Raw genomic sequence first — 21547 nt, 5'->3', positions numbered from 1 at the left:
GCGTTGTTGATGCTCATCAGGCTGGAAAAGGTTACAAAACCATCTCTTAAGAGTTTGGACGCCACCAATCCACAGTCAGACAGATTGTGTACAAATGGAGGAAATTCAAGACCATTGTTACCCTCCCGAGGAGTGGTCGACCAACAAAGATTACTCCAAGAGCAAGGCGTGTAATAGTCGGCGAGATCACAAAGGACCCCAGGGTAATTTCTAAGCAACTGAAGGCCTCTCTCACATTGGCTAATGTTAATGTTCATGAGTCCACCATCAGGAGAACACTGAACAACAATGGTGTGCATGGCAGGGTTGCAAGGAGAAAGCCACTGCTCTCCAAAAAGAACATTGCTGCTCATCTACAGTTTGCTAAAGATCACGTGGACAAGCCAGAAGCCTATTGGAAAAATGTTTTGTGGACGGATGAGACCAAAATAGAACTTTTTGGTTTAAACGAGAAGCGTTATGTTTGGAGAAAGGAAAACACTGCATTCCAGCATAAGAACCTTATCCCATCTGTGAAACATGGTGGTGGTAGTATCATGGTTTGGGCCTGTTTTGCTGCATCTGGGCCACGATGGCTTGCCATCATTTATGGAACAATGAATTCTGAATTATACCAGCGAATTCTAAAGGAAAATGTCAGGACATCTGTCCATGAACTGAATCCCAAGAGAAGGTGGGTCATGCAGCAAGACAACGACCCTAAGCACACTAGTTGTTCTACCAAAGAATGGTTAAAGAAGAATAAAGTTAATGTTTTGGAATGGCCAAGTCAAAGTTCTGACCTTAATCCAATCGAAATGTTGTGGAAGGACCTGAAGCGAGCAGTTCATGTGAGGAAACCCACCAACATCCCATCCCAGAGTTGAAGCTGTTCTGTATGGAAGAATGGGCTAAAATTCCTCCAAGCCGGTGTGCAGGACTGATCAACAGTTACCGCAAACGTTTAGTTGCAGTTATTGCTGCACACCAGATACTGAAAGCAAAGGTTCACATACTTTTGCCACTCACAGATATTGTAATATTGGATCATTTTCCTCAATAAATAAATGACCAAGTATAATATTTTGTCTCATTTGTTTAACTGGGTTCTCTTTATCTACTTTTAGGACTTGTGTGAAAATCTGATGATGTTTTAGGTCATATTTATGCAGAAATATAGAAAATTCTAAAGGGTTCACAGACTTTCAAGCACCACTGTAGTTGTGTTTTTCATTTTCTGGTGATTAATATGTATGTATATTCTATTTCATTGCACTTTATTCAAGTTTAACCTGTTTAAGCACCAGCATATTTATTCATCTGTCTGTAGAGGCCAGTGATTAGTGATCACTGAGTGCCTGCTTCACAAAACTTGTCTTTATTATCCACTATAGTGACCAAACCTTCATTTATTTGCATTCCTCCTTTATTGAGGGCTCTGTTTCTGCTCCATTGCTGGAGATGTCCAGTGCTGATTGGCCAGTGGTGAGTAATAGCTAAGAACCCAAAAGGTCAGAGGTCACTGTCTCAGTCCATTGACGGTGTGGGTAAATGAAAGAGTGGTGACAGTCCTGCTCTTGTTATCAGGGCTGATGAGTGACGAGCAGAAGGATGCCATTGCTGTTTCCACCCCGGGTTTGTTTGGGTTTGTATGCATGGAGTGTGTCAGTGCCAGAGCTGGTCCGAGCCTGCCTGTTCCACTTCCCATTGTTTAGCTGGTGCTGATAACCCTCATGACCTGCAGGAGAGCAGCACGGCCATCACGCTGTGTGTGGTAGAGTATGTGTCAGGTTTTTGTCACCAGATCAGTCATTAACCAGCACTTCAGGCAGTGGAGAATGCACATGGTCTGGCCAGTCCTGCTATGTTTAACTGAGTGCAAACAGACACGCCATGGGAGAGGATGGGAGGATGCTGGGGATCCGCTTTTAGCCCCTGGATACCAGGCTGGAATGATTTTATTCACCATTTCCTGTCTGTCATCCAGTGTAGGGATATAAAGCATTCACAATGAGGTGCTTATATAAGCAGTGTATATGGAATTGACAAATATAGGAATAATTTCTGACCTAGTAATATGATTATCTACCATAAGAAGAAATCTAGAATGTCATTTCATTTTAATAATTTTTGTTATATTTCCAGATCAGCAGCAGCAGCAGCACCAAGCAAGAAAGAAGGATATGACACATCTTGTCATATGCCAGCATTCTTAGGAGGATCAGGATGGGAATTTGACTAAAAATACCGCTCATCCTCATCCTATTCCTGTTCATACGTGACCTTTAGCTGGTGAGATAATGACTGGCGTAGGACAGCAGGAAGGCTGTGTGGTCTGAGGCCCTTCCCAAAGCATCCACACAGAGCTGGAGGAGGGGAGAGTCCCTTTCCCTGTGCTGAGTGAGCTACTGCCCACCGGGGAATAACAGGCCCAGGCTTAGAGCCAAGCCTGAGTCATCACCATTAGATCTCCAAGTGTAACACTGAATCATGGGTTTGTTTTAAAGGGCACCATGCACTGCTTCTCTAAATCCTAAACCAGACTGTGCAACTTTGATTATCTGGGGATTTTTATTAATTTTTTAAACTATATATTTGCAAATTATTAATCTCAGGATCATATTAATGTAAAAAAAATGTCTATGAAGACATAAAACGGGCGGCACGATAGTGTAGTGGTTAGCGCTGTCACCTCACAGCAAGAAGGTCCGGGTTCGAGCCCCGTGGCCGACGAGGGCCTTTCTGTGTGGAGTTTGCATGTTCTCCCCGTGTCCGCGTGGGTTTCCTCCGGGTGCTCCGGTTTCCCCCACAGTCCAAAGACATGCAGGTTAGGTTAACTGGTGACTCTAAATTGACCGTAGGTGTGAATGTGAGTGTGAATGGTTGTCTGTGTCTATGTGTCAGCCCTGTGATGACCTGGCGACTTGTCCAGGGTGTACCCCGCCTTTCGCCCGTAGTCAGCTGGGATAGGCTCCAGCTTGCCTGCGACCCTGTAGAACAGGATAAAGCGGCTAGAGATAATGAGATGAGATGAAGACATAAAACGAAATATTCTGGAAAAACGTTGTAAAATCATAGCAATAGGAAGGACAACCAGAGCCTGTTTTCTGAAAATGGCTTGTTTGCCACCTGGTGGTCGAAACTCAAACTGCAGCTTCCGGTTCTCAATAATAATAATAATAATAATAGAGTAGTTGTTGTTTTTGTAGTAGGCCTAATAATCTCATCTCATCTCATTATCTGTAGCCGCTTTATCCTGTTCTACAGGGTCGCAGGCAAGCTGGAGCCTATCCCAGCTGACTACGGGCGAAAGGCGGGGTACACCCTGGACAAGTCACCAGGTCATCACAGGGCTGACACATAGACACAGACAACCATTCACACTCACATTCACACCTACGGTCAATTTAGAGTCACCAGTTAACCTAACCTGCATGTCTTTGGACTGTGGGGGAAACCGGAGCACCTGGAGGAAACCCACGCGGACACGGGGAGAACATGCAAACTCCACACAGAAAGGCCCTCGCCGGCCACGGGGCTCGAACCCGGACCTTCTTGCTGTGAGGCGACAGCGCTAACCACTACACCACCGTGCCGCCCCCAGGCCTAATAATAATAGTAAGAAATCTTTGTCACACGTACACTCAAGCACAGTGAAATTCCTCTCTGCATTTAACCCATCTGAAGCAGTGAACACACATTCACACACAAGTGAGCACTGAGCACACACACACACACACATACCCAGAGCAGTGGGCAGCTATGCTACAGCACCCAGGGAGCAGTTGGGGTTAGGTGCCTTGCTCAAGGGCACTTCAGTCATGATACAGAGGGAAGGGAAAGTGCTGCTCATTCACTCAACTCCCCTCACATTTTTCCTGCTTGTGCGGGGAATCAAACTGGCAACCCTTTGGACCCAAGGCTGCTTCTCTAACCTTAAGGCCATGGCTGCCCCTATGAGATAATAATAGATTATTAAACAACAGGAAACAATACTGATGATGTGTCCTAAAGTGTGCATCAGAGGATGCTATAGAGAACTTAAAGGAACAGTCCACCGTACTTCCATAATGAAATATGCTTTTATCTGAATTGAGACGAGCTGCTCCGTACCTATCCGAGCTTTGCGCGACCTCCCAGTCAGTCAGACGCAGTCAGACGCGCTGTCACTCCTGTTAGCAATGTAGCTAGGCTCAGCATGGCCAATGGTATTTTTTGGGGCTGTAGTTAGATGCGACCAAACTCTTCCGCGTTTTTCCTGTTTACATAGGTTTATATGACCAGTGACATGAAACAAGTTCAGTTACACAAATTGAAACGTAGCGATTTTCTATGCTATGGAAAGTCCGCACTATAATGACAGGCGTAATAAAACCTTCTGCGCGCTTCGGCAGCGCATTGATATCTGAGCTCCGTATCAATGTGCTGCCGAAGCGCGCAGAAGGTGTTAGTACGCCTGTCATTATAGTGCGGACTTTCCATAGCATAGAAAATCGCTACGTTTCAATTTGTGTAACTGAACTTGTTTCATGTCACTGGTCATATAAACCTATGTAAACAGGAAAAACGCGGAAGAGTTTGGTCGCATCTAACTACAGCCCCAAAAAATACCATTGGCCATACTGAGCCTAGCTACATTGCTAACAGGAGTGACAGCACGTCTGACTGCGTCTGACTGACTGGGAGGTCGCGCAAAGCTCGGATAGGTACGGAGCAGCTCGTCTCAATTCAGATAAGAGCATATTTCATTATGGAAGTACGGTGGACTGTTCCTTTAAATAGATAACAATAACAATAGATTATTAAATATAATAATAATAATAATAATAATAATAATGGGCAGCGTGGTGGTGTAGTGGTTAGCGCTGTCGCCTCACAGCAAGAAGGTCCTGGGTTCGAGCCCCGGGGCCGGCGAGGGCCTTTCTGTGTGGAGTTTGCATGTTCTCCCCGTGTCCGCGTGGGTTTCCTCCAGGTGCTCCGGTTTCCCCCACAGTCCAAAGACATGCAGGTTAGGTTAATTAGTGGCTATAAATTAACCATAAGTGTGAGTGTGAATGGTTGTTTGTCTCTATGTGTCAGCCCTGCGATGATTTGGTGACTTGTCCAGGGTGTACCCCGCCTCTCGCCCATAGTCAGCTGGGATAGGCTCCAGCTTGCTTGTGACCCTGCACAGGATAAGCAGCTACAGATAATGGATGGATGGATGGCCAAAACTAACTTACCATATTACTTTCCTGTCCATGTGACAGAAAATGTGCATCTACTTATAGTCCTGCACAAAAGTCATGGCACGTGCAAGAAATGCCGTAGAGCAAAGATGGTTTCAAAAATAATGAAATTAAATCTTTCTGCATTTAAAAATACTATGAAGAGCAGTAAACAGTAATAAATGAAGCAAAGTCAATATCTGATGTGACAGCACTTTGCTTTAAAAAAATAATCAGGAGTCTCAATTACAGTTTTTTTTTCAGTTTTATAAGGAAATGAGCTGTAGGTTTTACTGAGCATGTTGCAGAACCAGCTACAGGGGTTTTTTTTGGACACTTTGACTGTCACACTTGCTTCTTAATTTTGCAGCAAAACCCAGTAGTCTTTCAAGTTTTTTTGTCTGAAAAGTGTCTCTTACATAATATACTGCTTTCTTTACTGACATACAAAATTTTTCTGTAACATTCACTTTTGAAAGAAAGAAAGCACAACTTTATTCATCACACACTTGTGAAATTTCCTCTCTGCATTTAACCCATCTGAAGCAGTGAACACACACATGAGCACACACACATACCCAGAGTGGTGGGCAGCCATGCTAACAGCGCCCGGGGAGCAGTTGGGAGTTAGGTGCCTCACTCAAGGGCACCTCAGCCCAAGGCCGTCCCATATTAACCTAACCGCGTATCTTTGGACTGTGTGGGAAACCAGAGCACCTGGAGGAAATCCACACAGACACAGGGAGAACATGCAAACTCCACACAGAGAGGCCCTCGACGGCCACTGGGTTCGAACCCAGAACCTTCTTGCTGTGAGGCGACTGTGCTAACCACTACACCACCGTGCCACACTGGAAAACTAACGTTTGGAACTCTAAAATGTTTTTGTACTGACTCGAAAATGTAGAAGTCATAAAATAAAAAGCTATAGCAAATTTAATACTAAAAAGTAGGGTGCTTAAGACTTTTGCACAGCACTGTATGCCATGTTCATGTTGTATTTTAATTTCATCCACCAACTAAAAATGAATCAATGCAAGAAAGAAAGAAAGAAAGAAAGAAAGAAAGAAAGAAAGAAAGAAAGAAAGAAAGAAAGAAAATAAGGGTTGTCATTGTTGTAACAGTTATTATCTGGGTAATGGTTAACCCATACCTGAAATATCTCAAATTATCCTAATTATAGTTTCCCTATCATATTACACAACACATTACACAATATATCTTTGAGCTAAAAGTGCCACCACACCTCCTAGAGACAACAAAATGTGCAGATCACTGTGTCATTTTTGCCTTGCCCCAAATAGTTCTTTTAAACAAGAACTAGATGAGTCAACACTGAATTGCCAGACATGGCAGCAATTAGAGAAAAACACTGTCTTATTAGCCATTGTGGATGTTATCAAGTAGCCTAAACAGATCTTAATCCTAGACATACTGTTTACCCCCTGAGCCTAATCCTGTTGATGTAAACAGAATCCCACCCATACTGTTAAAGCCCAATATCCCAGGTGCAAACATACTCTCTCTCTCTCTCTCTCTCTCTCTCTCTCTCTCTCTCCACACTGAAAAAGAATCAGAACTATTATGCTGATGAATAAGTGACAGAAAGAAAGAGAGAATGAAATATTTGAAAAAATCTCACCTCAAATAATAAAATCTTATCCCATGTTTTAAATGATGGGCAGCAAAGCTCAAGACACTGAAATCTTCCTTTAACATAGTTTTGATAAAAGTTTCACAAGCTGAAACATGATAAAGTTGTGTAAAATCTACAACGTCACTTTTTAGAGATAAAACGAACATTTCAGATTTGTTATCCTCAAAATGATTCAGTATGATCTTTTTTCACATTGTAGTCTTTATGATCCATATTCCACCCTTGTTTTGGTGGGAATCGAGGAGGTGGTGATAAGCGAGGGAACAGGAGGCATAATTAATCAGCAATGCTTCGAATTTGAGCAGATAACAGGATCATGAGTCCATCCATCCATTATCTGTAGCTGCTTATCCTGTACAGGGTCACAGGCAAGCTGGAGCCTATCCCAGCTGACTATGGGCGAGAGGCAGGGTACACCCTGGACAAGTCACCAGGTTACTGCTGGGCTGACACACAGAGACAAACAACTATTCACACCTACGGTCAATTCAGAGCCACGGATTAGCCTAACCTGCATGTCTTTGGACTGTGGGGGAAACTGGAGCACCCGGAGGAAACCCACGCGGACACGGGGAGAACATGCAAACTCCACACAGAAAGGCCCTCGCCAGCTGCTGGGCTCGAACCCAGGACCTTCTTGCTGTGAGGCGACAGCGCTAACCACTACACTACCGTGCTGCCAGGATTATGAGTGTTATCTCAATATCATTAACATTTGCTTGGATGGGCTAATTCGTTAATCCCATTGTATTCATTAATAATCTCAATGTGTGTAAACACAGCCTTATCCTCACTAACTACTGCACCTGAGGCACAGCTGGAGCCGCCAGGATATTTTAGCATGAACCTCAAACTTAACTAAAGGCTATTGCCTTGCTAGCAAATACTTCTGAAGGCAAATCCACTGATACTTTTTAAGGAATATTTAACATTCATTTTGGTGCAAAAATGATTACAGTATCTGTTTCGTGTAAATAATTTCAAAATGATTTTAAAAATTATCGAAAGAAAAATCTCCTTTGCGAAATTGGTGGAATTCTTTACATTTCAAGTTAGGGAAAAAAGAAAGTACACCCTCCTTCAATTCTGTTTTTATTGATCAGGGCCTAAATAACAATTGTGTGGACCTCACCAGCTTCTATCAACAAACACATAACCTCAGGTAACAACAAAAAAAAACATACAATAGATTTCAATATGGAGTTATTTTTTCCCCAAAGTGAACCAACAGTCAGAAACCATGTAAGAAAAAAATAAGTACACCCTATGATTAAGTAACATGTAGAACCACCTATAGAAACAATAACTAAGTGAACATTTTCTGTAGGAATTTATGAGTGTTTCACATCATTTTGGAGAACTTCTGCCCACTCTTCTTTACAACATTGCTTCAGTTTATTGATGTTTGAGGGCATTCATTAATGCACAGCTTTCTTTAGATCCCATCACAGTATCTCAATGGGGTCGAGGTCTGGACTTTGACTTGGCCCTTCCAACGCCTTGATTTTTTTTTTTTCTTTAGCCATTCAGATGTCATTTTGCTGGTGTGTTTTAGATCATTGTCCAGTTCCATAACCCAATTTTGGCCCAGCTTAAGCTGCTGGACAGATGACCTCACATTTGTCTCAAGATTATTCTGGTTTAAAGAGTTCATCGTTGTCTCTTCAAGTTTCTAACTACAGGTTTCCTAGATCCTGTGGCTGCAAAATGTGTCCAAATCATTACACTTCCACCACCATGCTTGAGAGTTTGTGGTGATATACTGTGTTTGGTTTTTGCACTGTGCATGATGATCAAACATCTCCACCTAGGTCTCATCGGTCCAAAGGACATTGTTCCAGAACTTTTGTTGTGTGTTCATTTGATTGTTGCAATTTTGCAAATCTAAGTCATGTTCCATATTCTTTTTGGAGAGAAGGAGCTTTTTCTAGCCACCCTTCCATGATAGCCCAGACTTTTTCATGATTATACTGGCATGAACATAAATATTTAATGTGCTTACAGAGGCCTGTAGGTCACATGTTACAGCTCTTGGGTTTTTCTTTATACCTCTGTGCCTTAAATGGTCTGACCTTGGCCTGAAATTGCTGGATTGCCCACTCCTGCAAAGATTGGCAACTGTCTTGAAGGGTCTCCATTTGTAAATAATCCTTCTGACTATCCCTCCATCCATTATTTGTAACTACTTATCCTGTGCAGGGTCACAGGCAAGCTGGAGCCTATCCCAGCTGACTATGGGCGAGAGGCAGGGTACACCCTGGACAAGTCACCAGATCATCGCAGGGCTGACACATAGAGACACACAACCATTCACACTCATATTCACACCTATGGCCAATTAAGAGCCACCAATTAACCTAACCTGCATGTCTTTGGACTGTGGGGGAAACCGGAGCACCTGGAGGAAACCCACACAGACACGGGGAGAACATGCAGATTCTACACAGAAAGGCCCCCGTTGGCCACTGGGCTCAAACCCAGAACCTTCTTTCTGTGAGGTGACAGTGCTAACCACTACACCACTGTGCTGCCCCCTTTCTGACTATAGAATGGTGAATTTCAAATTGTTTGGAGATGGCCTTATAACCTTTCTCAGATTGCTGAGCAGCAACATTTACTTCTCTGAGGTAATGACTGGTATCCTTTCTTCTTGGCTAAAACCAAACTACCAAAAGTTCGGCTTTGATAGAGGTTGTGACAATTCTTGATGATAAACTAATCTTGTGCATTTTTATCTATCCATCTATTCATCATGTCTTTGTCAGTTGGCCCTGTGGGAGATGGCTGCCTCTCCAGTAGCTCTGTAATTTTCAGCTTTTTAAACCTTTCTTTTTTTTACTTTTTGTTTTAAGAAGACATAGTGTGTTTTTTTTCATATCCCATGGATATTTTTAATTTTAACATGCAACCAGGAGCCAGTTTTCTCACTTATTCAAGAGAGGAGTTGCTGGCCCTGAAAACAATGGGACGAGCCGGGATACGACATCCCATCCTGGCGGAGCTGAGGAGGAGATCCAGGGGCTGCAAAGCTGGGCCTAAGCTAAAAGCTAGGCTAGCGGACAACCGCCAGCGCTGCAAACCATCCATTCCCTCTGTTATTATGGGGAATGTGAACTCGCTGCCAAACAAGGTCGATAAGCTATCTGCACTGAACAACCAGCAGATTTACCAGGAGAGCAGCTTGTTTATCTTTACGGAAACATGGCTAACCCACCTTGTACCGGATGCTAACGTGGACCTGCGGGGATTCACTGTTGTGAGAGCCGACAGAGACACTAAAGCATGCGGGAAAAGCAAAGGTGGGGGACTCATCATCTATGTGAATAACCGCTGGTGTAACCCGGGACATATCTCCGTAAAGACAGTTTTATGTTGCCCGGACTTGGAGCTGCTAGCCGTTAGCTTGCAGCCATATTATCTGCCGAGGGAGTTCAGTCACGTGATCGCCATCTGTGTTTACATCCCTCCGAGGGCAGATGCAGCCGCTGCATGTGAGAGGATTCACTCTGTCACAGCAAGGCTGCAGACACAGCATCCTGAGGCATTTATGATAATTTCTGGGGACTTTAATCATGCTACTTTGGATTCTACTTTGGCTGCTTTTTACCAGGTTGTGGACTGTCCAACAAGGAACAACAGGACAATTGACTTGCTGTATGCTAATGTGAGGGATGCATACAGAGTCACACCCCTCCCCCCACTAGGGAAGTCTGACCATAACCTGGTTCGTCTACAGCCGAAGTACACCCCTCTGGTACAAAAGCAGCCTGCAACAACTAGCTCCATCAGGAGGTGGTCCCCTGAAATGGAAGATGCCCTCAGAGACTTTTATGACACCACGAACTGGGATGTGCTGCTTAGCTCACACTGTGAGGACATGGAGGGGCTGACACACTGTCTGATGGATTACCTCAACTTCTGTGCAGACGTGGTCTCCCCCACTAAGACTGTACGGTGTTACCCTAATAACAAGCCATGGGTAACACAGGAAGTCAAAGCTGTCCTCAACAGGAAGAAGGCCGCCTTCAGGAGCAGGGACAGGGAGGCGATGAAAGCAGCACAGCAGGAGGTGAAACGCTGCGTGAGGGAAGCTAAGATAGCTACAGGAGAAAGGTGGAGCAGAAGCTGAAGGAGAACAGCATGAGGGAGGTCTGGGAAGGTGTGAAAAGCATCACAGGCTGCAATACAAAGACCAGAGTCATAGGGGGGGACAGTGGAAAGGGTGAACTAGCTGAATGACTTTTTCAACCAGTTCAACCAGTCCATGACCCCCCACCCTCCCCCTCACTGCAGCCATCTCTCCTTCTTCCCTCAATACACCTCCCCCAGCCATTGCAGCAGCCCCCTCCTCCCCTACCTCAACACAGACTCCTCCATGCATCACTGCAGACCAAGTCAGAGGTCAACTGAGGAAGCTTCACCCCAGGAAAGCAGCAGGCCCGTATAAGGTGTGTCCTCGACTACTGAAGACCTGCACTGCTGAACTGGGTGAACCACTCCAATGTATCTTCAACCTCAGCCTGCAGCTGGGGAGAGTTCCCACCCTCTGGAAGACATCATGCATCGTTCCAGTTCCTAAGATGAACCGGCCCAGAGAGCTGAACAACTTCCGACCGGTGGCACTCACTTCACATCTGATGAAGACATTGCCTCCTCAGACCCCAGGTGCAACATGCCCTGGACTGTCTGCAGTTTGCGTACCGGGCAGGTGTTGGTGTAGAAGACGCTATCCTTTACCTGCTACACCAAGCCCACTTGCATCTGGATAAGGGAAATGGCACAGTGAGGATCCTCTTTTTGGACTTCTCAAATGCCTTCAATACCATCCAGCCCCTTATGCTTCATGACAAACTGAACAGGATGTGAGTGGACCCTTGCCTGGTCACCTGGATCTCCAGCTACCTTACCGACAGGCCGCAGTACGTCAGGCTGAAGAACATCATGTCTTACACTGTGATTAGCAGCACCAGAGCACCCCAGGGCACGGTGCTGGCCCCTCTTCTCTTCACCCTGTACACCGCGGACTTCTACTACAACTCGGAGATGTGTCACATTCAGAAGTTCGCTGATGACACAGCCATAGTGGGGTGTATCAGGGATGACAGAGAGGAGGAGTATAGGAGCCTGGTGAGGGACTTTGCCATTTGGTGCAATAGGAATCATCTGAAGCTCAACACCTCGAAGACCAAGGAGCTGGTCATTGACTTTGGGAGGTCCAGACCAAGGTCACGACCAGTTCTGATTGAGGGAGTCGAGGTGGAGGCTGTGGATTCCTATAAGTACCTCAGGCTGTGGCTGGACAGCAAGCTGGACTGGACTTGCAACACCAACCATCTGTACAGGAAGGTACAGAGCAGGCTGTACTTCCTGAGGAGGCTGCGGTCCTTTAACAACTGCAGGAAACTCCTGTGGATGTTCTATCAGTCTGTGGTCGCCAGTGTCCTGTTTTGCACCATGGTGTGCTGGGGGGCAGCACATCCAAGAAGGACACATCCAGGCTGGACAAACTGATCAGGCGGGCCGGTTCTGTGGTCGGCATGAAGCTGGACTCTATGGTGACGGTGGCAGAGAAGAGGACTATGGACAAACTACTGAACATCATGGATGATGCTAGTCACCCTCTGCACACCATCATCAGCAACCAGAGGAGTCTGTTCAGTGACAGAATGCTCCTTCCCAAGTGCAGGACTAACAGACTTAAAAACTCCTTTGTCCCTCATGCCATCAGACTGTACAACTCCTTTCTGGGGGGAGGAGGGGTAACAGGAGGACAGAGGATGGGAAGGAGCAGTAGCCTAGCCTGACAAAAAGCAATACTGGACAATGTGCAATATAAATGTGCAATATAATGTACGATACCTCTCCTGCTAGATTTTTTTTCATATTTAATTTTATTTTTTAATATTTGTTAATAATTTATCTAGACGTTTTCTCTATTTTCTATTCTCTGTTTATTCTGTAATGATGCTGCTGGAATTTTAATTTCCCTGAGGGAACCCTCCCAAAGGGATCAATAAAGTTTTATCTATCAGGGCGGCACGGTGGTGTAGTGGTTAGCACGGTTGCCTCATGGCAGGAAAGTTCTGGGTTCAAGCCCAGCGGCCAGCGAGGTCCTTTCTGTGTGGAGTTTGCATGTTCTCCCAGTGTCTGCGTGGGTTTCTTCCGGGTGCTCCGGTTTCCCCCACAATCCAAAAGACATGCAGTAAGGTTGACGTGGGGCGGCCTTGGGCTGAGGTGCCCTTGAGCAAGGTACCTGACCCCTAATTGCTCCCCGGGTGCTCTGGTGTGGCTGCCCACTGCTCTGAGTGTGTGTGTTCACTGCTTCAGATGGTGTAGGTGCATTTGGGTAATTGAGTGATCAATCTCATTAAATCTGAAGGTTAATCCATCATTAAATTGAATCAGTCTCATTAATTAATACCATTAATTTTGGTGCTTAATAATAAATTACCAAACAGCTAAATTATGGTATATTCCAAATTATTATGATCACTTACCATATTACATAAATCATATGCACCTTTGAATTCTTTTGAGATTGGATGACTTCAGAAATATCAGAACACAAATAAACACAGTTTCAATAATAAATTAATTTATTATAACAAAGATAAAAATTGAATAATAGCAGTTGGAATATATACATATATGATATATACTTGATGAGCGTGTGTGTGTGTGAGCATGTGTGTTTGTGTGTGTGAGAATTGACCACGTGTTTCTAAGTAAAAACAAGGGAGTTAGCTTTGGTTGTTTCTAAGTGAAAACAAAGGAGTTAGCTTTGGTTGCTAAGACAAAAGAATTAGCTTTGTGTTGCTAGCTAAGGAGGGTGTGTCACCATGTGGGGTTTGAGAACAAAGGATTTAGCTCTGGTTGTTAAGGCCCGGTCACACAGCACTCCGCGTCTATATCACGTACAAAAAGATACAAAAATCTGGTGGACGTGGTCGTAAGTGGTAATTTTTGGTCAATTTTGGCTTTGCCGTGCTTTGTACGGGGTATGGCCGTCGGCGGCTGTTTCACTGCCATAGCACTGCCAAATCACAGGTAACCGCGGCTCAGCGTCGTTGGAAGAGCGGCTTGCTGCGCATATAAAAGCGGTAGGATATGTTGAGCCTGTATCAGTTGGTTCTGTTGGTGCTGGAGCATTAAGATGAGGACATCACAGCGTTGAGGGTTCATGTTCACCCCTTGACATCTAGACTGCAAGTGCCGAGGTCTCAGAAAATTACGGTATTTACATGCCGCAAATCAGAAGTGATGCAGAAGTGATTAGACAGTGATCAATCGAATTTAGAACTTGTTTGAGACGTCGTTTAACGGGCTTAGACAGTGCTATGTACGCGGAAAAATCCATTTCTCAGTGATAAGCCGCTAAACACACGCTATATCCCGTGATACCAACGCGTAACACCCGTCCGATGACCGTGCTCTGCCCGTGATAGACCGCCAAACTTTCGCGTCTTACCACGTCTCCCCAAGTTTTAATAACGGCCGGGGCACTGATTATCACGTGTTTTTCACATGTGTTGCACGTCTTTACCACGTGTGCCGGCCGTGGTTGTCCGCGGTCTAAAGTTTTGAGCAGTCCAAAACTTTTTGCCGCGTCCGACGCCGTTCCGATTTTCCCCTGCGTCCTGTCACGTCTGTATATCGACTGTAACACGTCTTAACTTCAACATCAACACGAACAATATCGTCTGCTTCACGGGAGAGCACTTTTTGATGGGTTTTGGCCGTGATAAAGCCGTAAAGCGCTGTGTGACCGGGCCTTTAGCTAAGATGTGTTGGCCACATGTGGAAACACAGATTAGCCTTGTGTCGCTAGCTAAGACAAAGGGATGCTAGCTAGCATGTGTTTGTGTGTGAAAGGCCTGGTGACCACGTGGTAAGGCCTATGGCCTAGCAAAAGAAAGGCTAGCGTGGGATGCTAACTGAGGTGTTTGACCACGTGGAGACACAGATTAGCCTTGTGTCGCTAGCTAAGACAAAGGAATGCTAGCTAAGGTGTGTTTGTGAGGCCTGTGGAGGAGGACTGCCACGTGTTCTCCTTTGAGACAATACAATTAGTCCTGGATGCTAATGGGACAAAAGAATTAGCCGTAGGCTACTAGCTTATAATAGTACTGAATCCACTGAAATCTTGATGAGGTCAAGATGTGTGTAAATAATGAAATTAAAGTATTAGAAAGAAAGAGAGCATGCAAAACCTATTAAACAATTGAGAGATCAAAACAAAATAGAACAATCAATTCAACACAAAAATCAGTGTGCACACTTAAACAGTTCCTGAGTTTAAATTCACACTACTTCAATAAAAGCTAATTCCTAAGACTAGGTTTTGCCCAAATGCCAAGTCTTACTCAATATCTTGTCTTTAGCAGGATTATGAAGAGATGTTCCGAGATTTTTGGAGTTTCACCGTTGTGAAGCATGTGAGTTGCTTCTGTAGAAAACGCAGAGAATTCTTGGAGAGGCTGAGTTCACAGGAGCTCATGGAGCACGTCTGTGGAAAGCAGAGAATTCTTGGTCCGACGCTTCGTAGCTCGTGGGAAGAAAAAAACTCTGATTAAACAATGTGCACGGTTTTCTTTAGTTAGAAAGGGACCCAGCTGCTTCTTAACTTTAAACTGACTACTTTGGGCTGCAGTCGTACGTACTGATAATGAATAAAACTGGTTGTAACTCAAGCTGAGTTTTAAAATCGCGCGATTCTAGGATCTACCGTGGCCAAAGGTGAAAGAAAAGCGCGAAACTCTGATTCTTGCAAGAAAGAAAGAAAAAGACGTCTTTATCTGAGTTTTCTGGTGGAGCAAATCTCTTTGTGTCTGGATGGCTTGAAATCCGAACGAGAGAGAGAGAGAGAGAGAGAGAGAGAGAGATGGAAGTGTTGTTCCATCTCTTATGCCTTCCGGGAGGAAGCGACGTTGGTGATCCCGCCCCCGCGTGACGCAGGTCAACACAGAAGCTGGTGATGGGAGTTGTAGTCCTTAAAGGGACTGTTGTAGTTCTTAGACGGACTGTACCTACAATGGGTTAAATGCAGAGGATGAATTTCACTGTGCTTGAAGTGTGCATGTGACAAATAAAGGTTTCTTCTATCTATCTATCTATCTATCTATCTATCTATCTATCTATCTATCTATCTATCTATCTATCTATCTATCTATCTATCTATCTATCTATCTATCTATTCACCCTGCCATCCAAATGAAGAAGACAAAGTAATTTAATTTATACTGACAATACATTTAGTTTGTTAGATTTCACGTTTGTTCATTGTCACAAAACAGTGAAATAGAGGTAAGTTAAGCTATTAATAATGACAAGAATCCCTTTCTGATGGTAATATAAATTCTCAAATAACATGTATGTACAGTCTTTGCAATTATAGATATTCTCATTCATCAACTTTTTTTATTCTATCAGTTTTGATATCTCCCTATTGCCCCCCACCTCCATCCTTCCCCTGTACTTCTTACCTGTGCCTGTATGTATTTGTTACAGTCAGTCCAAAAACCATTTTGCCATTCCAAACAAATGGGGGGCGGCACGGTGGTGTAGTGATTAGCGCTGTCGCCTCACAGCAAGAAGGTCTGGGTTCGAGCCCCGTGGCCGGCGAGGGCTTTTCTGTGCGGAGTTTGCATGTTCTCCCCATGTCCGCGTGGGTTTCCTCCGGGTGCTCCGGTTTCCCCCACAGTCCAAAGACATGCAGGTTAAGTTAACTAGTGACTCTAAATTGACCGTAGGTGTGAGTGTGAATGGTTGTCTGTGTCTATGTGTCAGCCCTGTGATGACCTGGCGACTTGTCCAGGGTGTACCCCGCCTTTCGCCCGTAGTCAGCTGGGATAGGCTCGAGCTTGCCTGCGACCCTGTAGAACAGAATAAAGCGGCTAGAGATAATGAGATGAGATGAAAACAAATGGGGATGCAAACTTTTCCACTCGACTGTATTAATCTGTATTTCTATAAACAGATGATAAATTAAAGCATTAGAAAACAACATAAAGTGTTGGGCTAGCAGAAGTCACCAGACCATCTTCAGTGCACTTTAGCACAGATTCTGCACATTTCTGGAATTTTACTGGCCATGAACATCATTCTTCTAAAGAATATTCTCTCACTTGTTGTTTCAGTGCTGGTGGTTTTGAGTCAAGCATGTCTAACATGTCAGTCCTGTCAAACATGTCTGTCCAAAATCTGTCACGTTTTCAACTGAGTTCAAATCTTGTGTTTGTGATTTACAGATAGTTTTGTGTGTAATTTGTTGTGTGTAATTGTCAGTCCGTTTTTAGCCAGGACTCTCGAGACTGCCTGGCTAAATATAGGTTAAATTTAAAAATTCATAAATAAATGTAATTTTCATACTTAACCATTCAATTATCCCTCATGCTTTCTTTGTGGATAGGGATGAGATGATGCTGGAAGAGACCATTTCTGTTAGGATAGAAATGTTCCATCATAGTATAAAGTTGATCAGTCAGATTTTTTTTTTTTTGCATTGATTTGCAGTGACATGTCTCTCTAAAGCAATAAGTATCCCGAAAACATGCAGGCAAAAATAAATGCCCCTGCAGCATAACAGAGCCGCTGTTTTCCCCTTTATTTTTTCACTTGTCTGTACATTTTTAAATATGACTAAAGTAGTTCATGTTAATGTATTCTGAATATTTCCCTTTCCTAGCTAAAGTAATGGAGCGAGTTGTAGCCTCTCAGCTTCATACTTTCCTTGCTCGTAATGATCTCTATGAACCCTTTCAGTCAGGCTTTCGCAATCTGCATAGCACTGAATCTGCTCTCTTAAGAGTTGTTAATGACCTCCTGCTCTCAGCTGATGCTGGTCATCTCAATGTCTTTGTTCTCTTGGACCTCACAGCTGCCTTTGACACTGTACATCATGAGATACTCATTTCCAGACTATCTTCTTTTGGTATTACTGGCTTAGCTTTAGCCTGGTTTCAGTCATATCTAGCAAACAGGCAACAGTTCATCTCTATTGGTGTTCATAAATCATCCACTGTTACTGTTGCTCAAGGTGTACCTCAGGGTTCTGTCCTTGGTCCCCTTCTTTTTATATTATATATTTCTCCTATAGGCCAGATTATTTGTAACCATGGCCTTAACTTTCATTATTATGCTGATGACATTCAAATCTACATCACTATTACCCCTTCCATAGCCTCTGTTCAGCTGCTAAGGACTTGTATCACTGACCTTAAGCAACGGTTGCATAAGAACTGCCTTAAACTTAATGCTAGCAAAACAGAGGTTCTATCAGTAGGTACCAAAAGACAGGTTCTGAACTTCTCCAGTCTCACTATTGATGTTCATGGTGTGTCTATTAGTCCTTTCCAAGTTATAAAAAACCTTGGAGTTCTCTTTGACTCCACCCTTACGTTTGAACCCCATTTTAAACTAATTACTAAGAATGCTTTCACCTCCACAATATTGCACATCTCCGCCCTCTTCTCTTAGAAACTGATGCTAAAATGTTGATTTTCTTGTCTTGACTATTGCAGTTCTCTCTTTTATGGTCTCACTGTCACATTGCTCAATCGCCTGCAGTACATCCAAAACTCAGCAGCTAGAGTCCTCACACTCACCAAGCGCACTGCTCACATTACTCCTGTTTTACAGCAACTGCCCTTGTTGCCAGTTATTTCTCGGATTAAATACAAAATCTTGCTTTTAACCTATTAAGCTCCTTCATGGTTTCACCCCTTCCTATCTCTGTGAGCTAATTCATTTGTACTGTCCCTCCCGCTCCCTCAGATCTTCTGTCTGTGGACGTCTGACTGTCCCACGTTTTAAACTGGCACCTACGGGTGGCAAATCATTCAGTGTTGCTGCACCTAAACTTTGGAACTCGTTACCACAATCGCTTCGTGACTGTTCCACTCTCTCTTCCTTCAAAGCTAACTTGAAAACTTGAATTCCTGTGTAAAGCGTCCTTGGGTTTGTGAAAGGCACTATATAAATTGAACTTATTATTATTATTATTATTTCCAGGCAGCACAGATATGCTTTTCTCCATGCCTGTGAGTCAGAAAGGAAAGTAGTTTAGTCCACACGTGATATCCCATGACGAGAACCGCATCAGCTGATGTTTCCAGCCGATGACATCCACAGAAAGTAAGATGAGGTCTCAGGTTTCTCAGGTCCTCTGTGCCAAGAACACAAATAATAGACAAAACATTATTATATACTTATACTGTAATTATTCTCTTCACTCTCATTGCTCTAATATCAAACAAATGCATTTCCTATAAATCCATTTTGTTAGCACCTTGCCAGCTGAGGTCTGATTAAGGTCCTGAAATGATACACCTCAGCTGGTAGGGTCAGAGCAAGGAGGTTTGTGTGTATTACGTGGTCAGAAACACTACTCTATTTATAGTACATCATAGGGCCTGTGTGAGGCTGCTCTCTGTGGCATGGGCCTTCAAAGTGTTCATACTACTGTATGCCTCAGAAAGCACAGAGAGTACACAGAACAGCAGCAGTGGCACTACAGAACAACTCAACAGGTAGGTGCACACCAGCATGACTGCAGATAGAGATATACAGATGCACAGGGAGATACTTTAGATTAAGAGATGTGGGAAGAATGATCATTAAGAGTGATAGTGCAGTGATTATAAACTCCTATCCACTGTCTGTCTATTAGCTGGTTAGCAGTGATGGTGCCACTTTAGGACTATTATTTACAACCTGCTCATACTATCATATATTTTCAACAAATTTGTATACTTTTTGCGTTTCACCTTATTAGCAGAGGTGGAGAGTAACGAAGTACATTTACTTGAGTACTGTACTTAAGTACACTTTTTGAGTATCTGTACTTTACAGTACTTGAGTATTTTTTTTTGAAACTTATGACTTTAACTTTGCTACATTTGAAAGACAAATATCGTACTTTCTACTCCACTACGTTTCTGTCAAGGTCCTCATTACTATGAAGCAGCTTTGAAAGTGGATGTTTTTTCTTTTCTAAAATGTGATTGGTTTTTACGCAGGCAACACTGAAACAGCCGATCAGTAATCACTAGGGTCACGTCATGTCCATAGACTGGATAAAATCAAGTTCAATGATTTCTCAGCAGCATTATTTGAACACGATCAGTTGACGGCAGAATGGAAGGAGGTGGTTCTTCTGGGGAACGCAGGCACCCATGGCCATACCTAGAACCCATGTTTCAGTTTTCTGCAAGGATTAAAGATTTGTTTTGTTTTAAATGTTTGCTTTGTTTACCTAAAATGAACCACATCACGGTGGACAAAAACTTGCCGTCCAACCTGCAGAAGCATATTGAGGTCTGTAAACGTTTTATTCCAAGAGAAAGTTTATAATAAAGTTGTCTGTGCTTTTAAAGCTAGCGGTAACATTGCAATAGCTATGCAGTCTGGTTAGTCAAATGATTTTCTGTGGATTTGCCCACCAAGTTGCCATAGCCTTGTCCACGGCTAACGATAACACATAGCTAGTTAACTTGGACACTGTTAGTTAGCATGTAAAAATGGAGTTACGCTAACATGAATAACATTAACTTATCTGAAGTCCTTTCAGAAATATGTTTGAGCATAATCTTGCCAAATAAACAGAATGTAGAAATCTTTCTTTTCTAGTAACGTTAGCTACCCAATATGGTTTTGAGTTTGAAAAGAGTTTGCTAGCATGTCAGGTGGAGTGTCACTGACTAGCTAGTTTAACATTAAACCACCATGATGGCAAGAATTCACAAAATAATCCAGTCGGTTGCTTCAGAGGCATGAGGTATTATAAGCGTTGTGGCAATAATACAACAATGCGTTGACAGAAAATGTACTTTTAATACTTAAGTATTTTTAAAAGCGGGTGGCACGGTGGTGTAGTGGTTAGCGCTGTTGCCTCACAGCAAGAAGGTCCAGGTTCGAACCCCGTGGCCGGCGAGGGCCTTTCTATGCAGAGTTTGCATGTTCTCCCCGTGTCTGCGTGGGTTTCCTCCGGGTGCTCCGGTTTCCCCCACAGTCCAAAGACATGCAGGTTAAGTTAACTGGTGACTCTAAATTGACCGTAGGTGTGAATGTGAGTGTGAATGGTTGTCTGTGTCTATGTGTCAGCCCTGTGATGACCTGGCGACTTGTCCAGGGTCAGTAGTCAGCTGGGATAGGCTCCAGCTTGCCTGCGATCCTGTAGAACAGGATAAAGCGTCTAGAGATAATGAGATGAGATGAGATTTTTAAAAGCAAGTACTTCAGTACTTTAACTTAAGTAAAAAATTTGACTGGACAACTTTCACTTGTATCAGAGTAACATTTGATCAGTGGGATCTGTACTTTGACTTCAGTAATGAAGTTGGGTACTTTGTCCACCTCTGCTTATTAGTGGATCATAATGATAAAGATCCCACCATCTAGTGTTACTCAGAAGATAATGGGTTTTCTAATGCACACACTGCAAAAAAATTGAAAACTGAATTTGAGGAGAAAATTACTTTTAATACTAGTGAAATTATCTTGCTGCATGGACAGATATTTTTACTTGATAAGACATCTTAGAATAAGTTGGTTGCAATCTAGAACTAGGTTTAATAAACTCAGAATTGGCGTCTTGTATCCTTCTAATAGGAAATGCTAGATCGTTTCAGCTATTTTCAAAATATTTGCACTTGCTAAGACATCAATTTTTGCAGTGCAGCTGTTCAAATGTAATTGTCAGGTGTGA

At 43.5% G+C, this 21547-nt stretch overlaps 1 protein-coding gene across 1 annotated transcript in view; it reads left to right on the top strand.

Moving 5' to 3' along the window:
• The window catches only part of LOC132895942 (PPARGC1 and ESRR induced regulator, muscle 1), a 75462-nt gene that overhangs the window by 37899 nt on the left and 16016 nt on the right, over nt 1-21547 (top strand). Inside the window, exon 2 of the mRNA XM_060936680.1 lies at nt 19241-19370. Coding sequence (XP_060792663.1) covers nt 19241-19370 — 130 coding nt within the window. The remainder of the gene's footprint in view (nt 1-19240; nt 19371-21547) is intronic.

This window comes from Neoarius graeffei, chromosome 13, assembly GCF_027579695.1.
Source record: "Neoarius graeffei isolate fNeoGra1 chromosome 13, fNeoGra1.pri, whole genome shotgun sequence".
In the NCBI taxonomy this organism is placed as follows: Eukaryota; Metazoa; Chordata; class Actinopteri; order Siluriformes; family Ariidae; genus Neoarius; species Neoarius graeffei.
The sequence above is the reverse complement of the archived record's forward strand: the minus strand, read 5'-3'. Positions and strand labels throughout refer to the sequence as shown.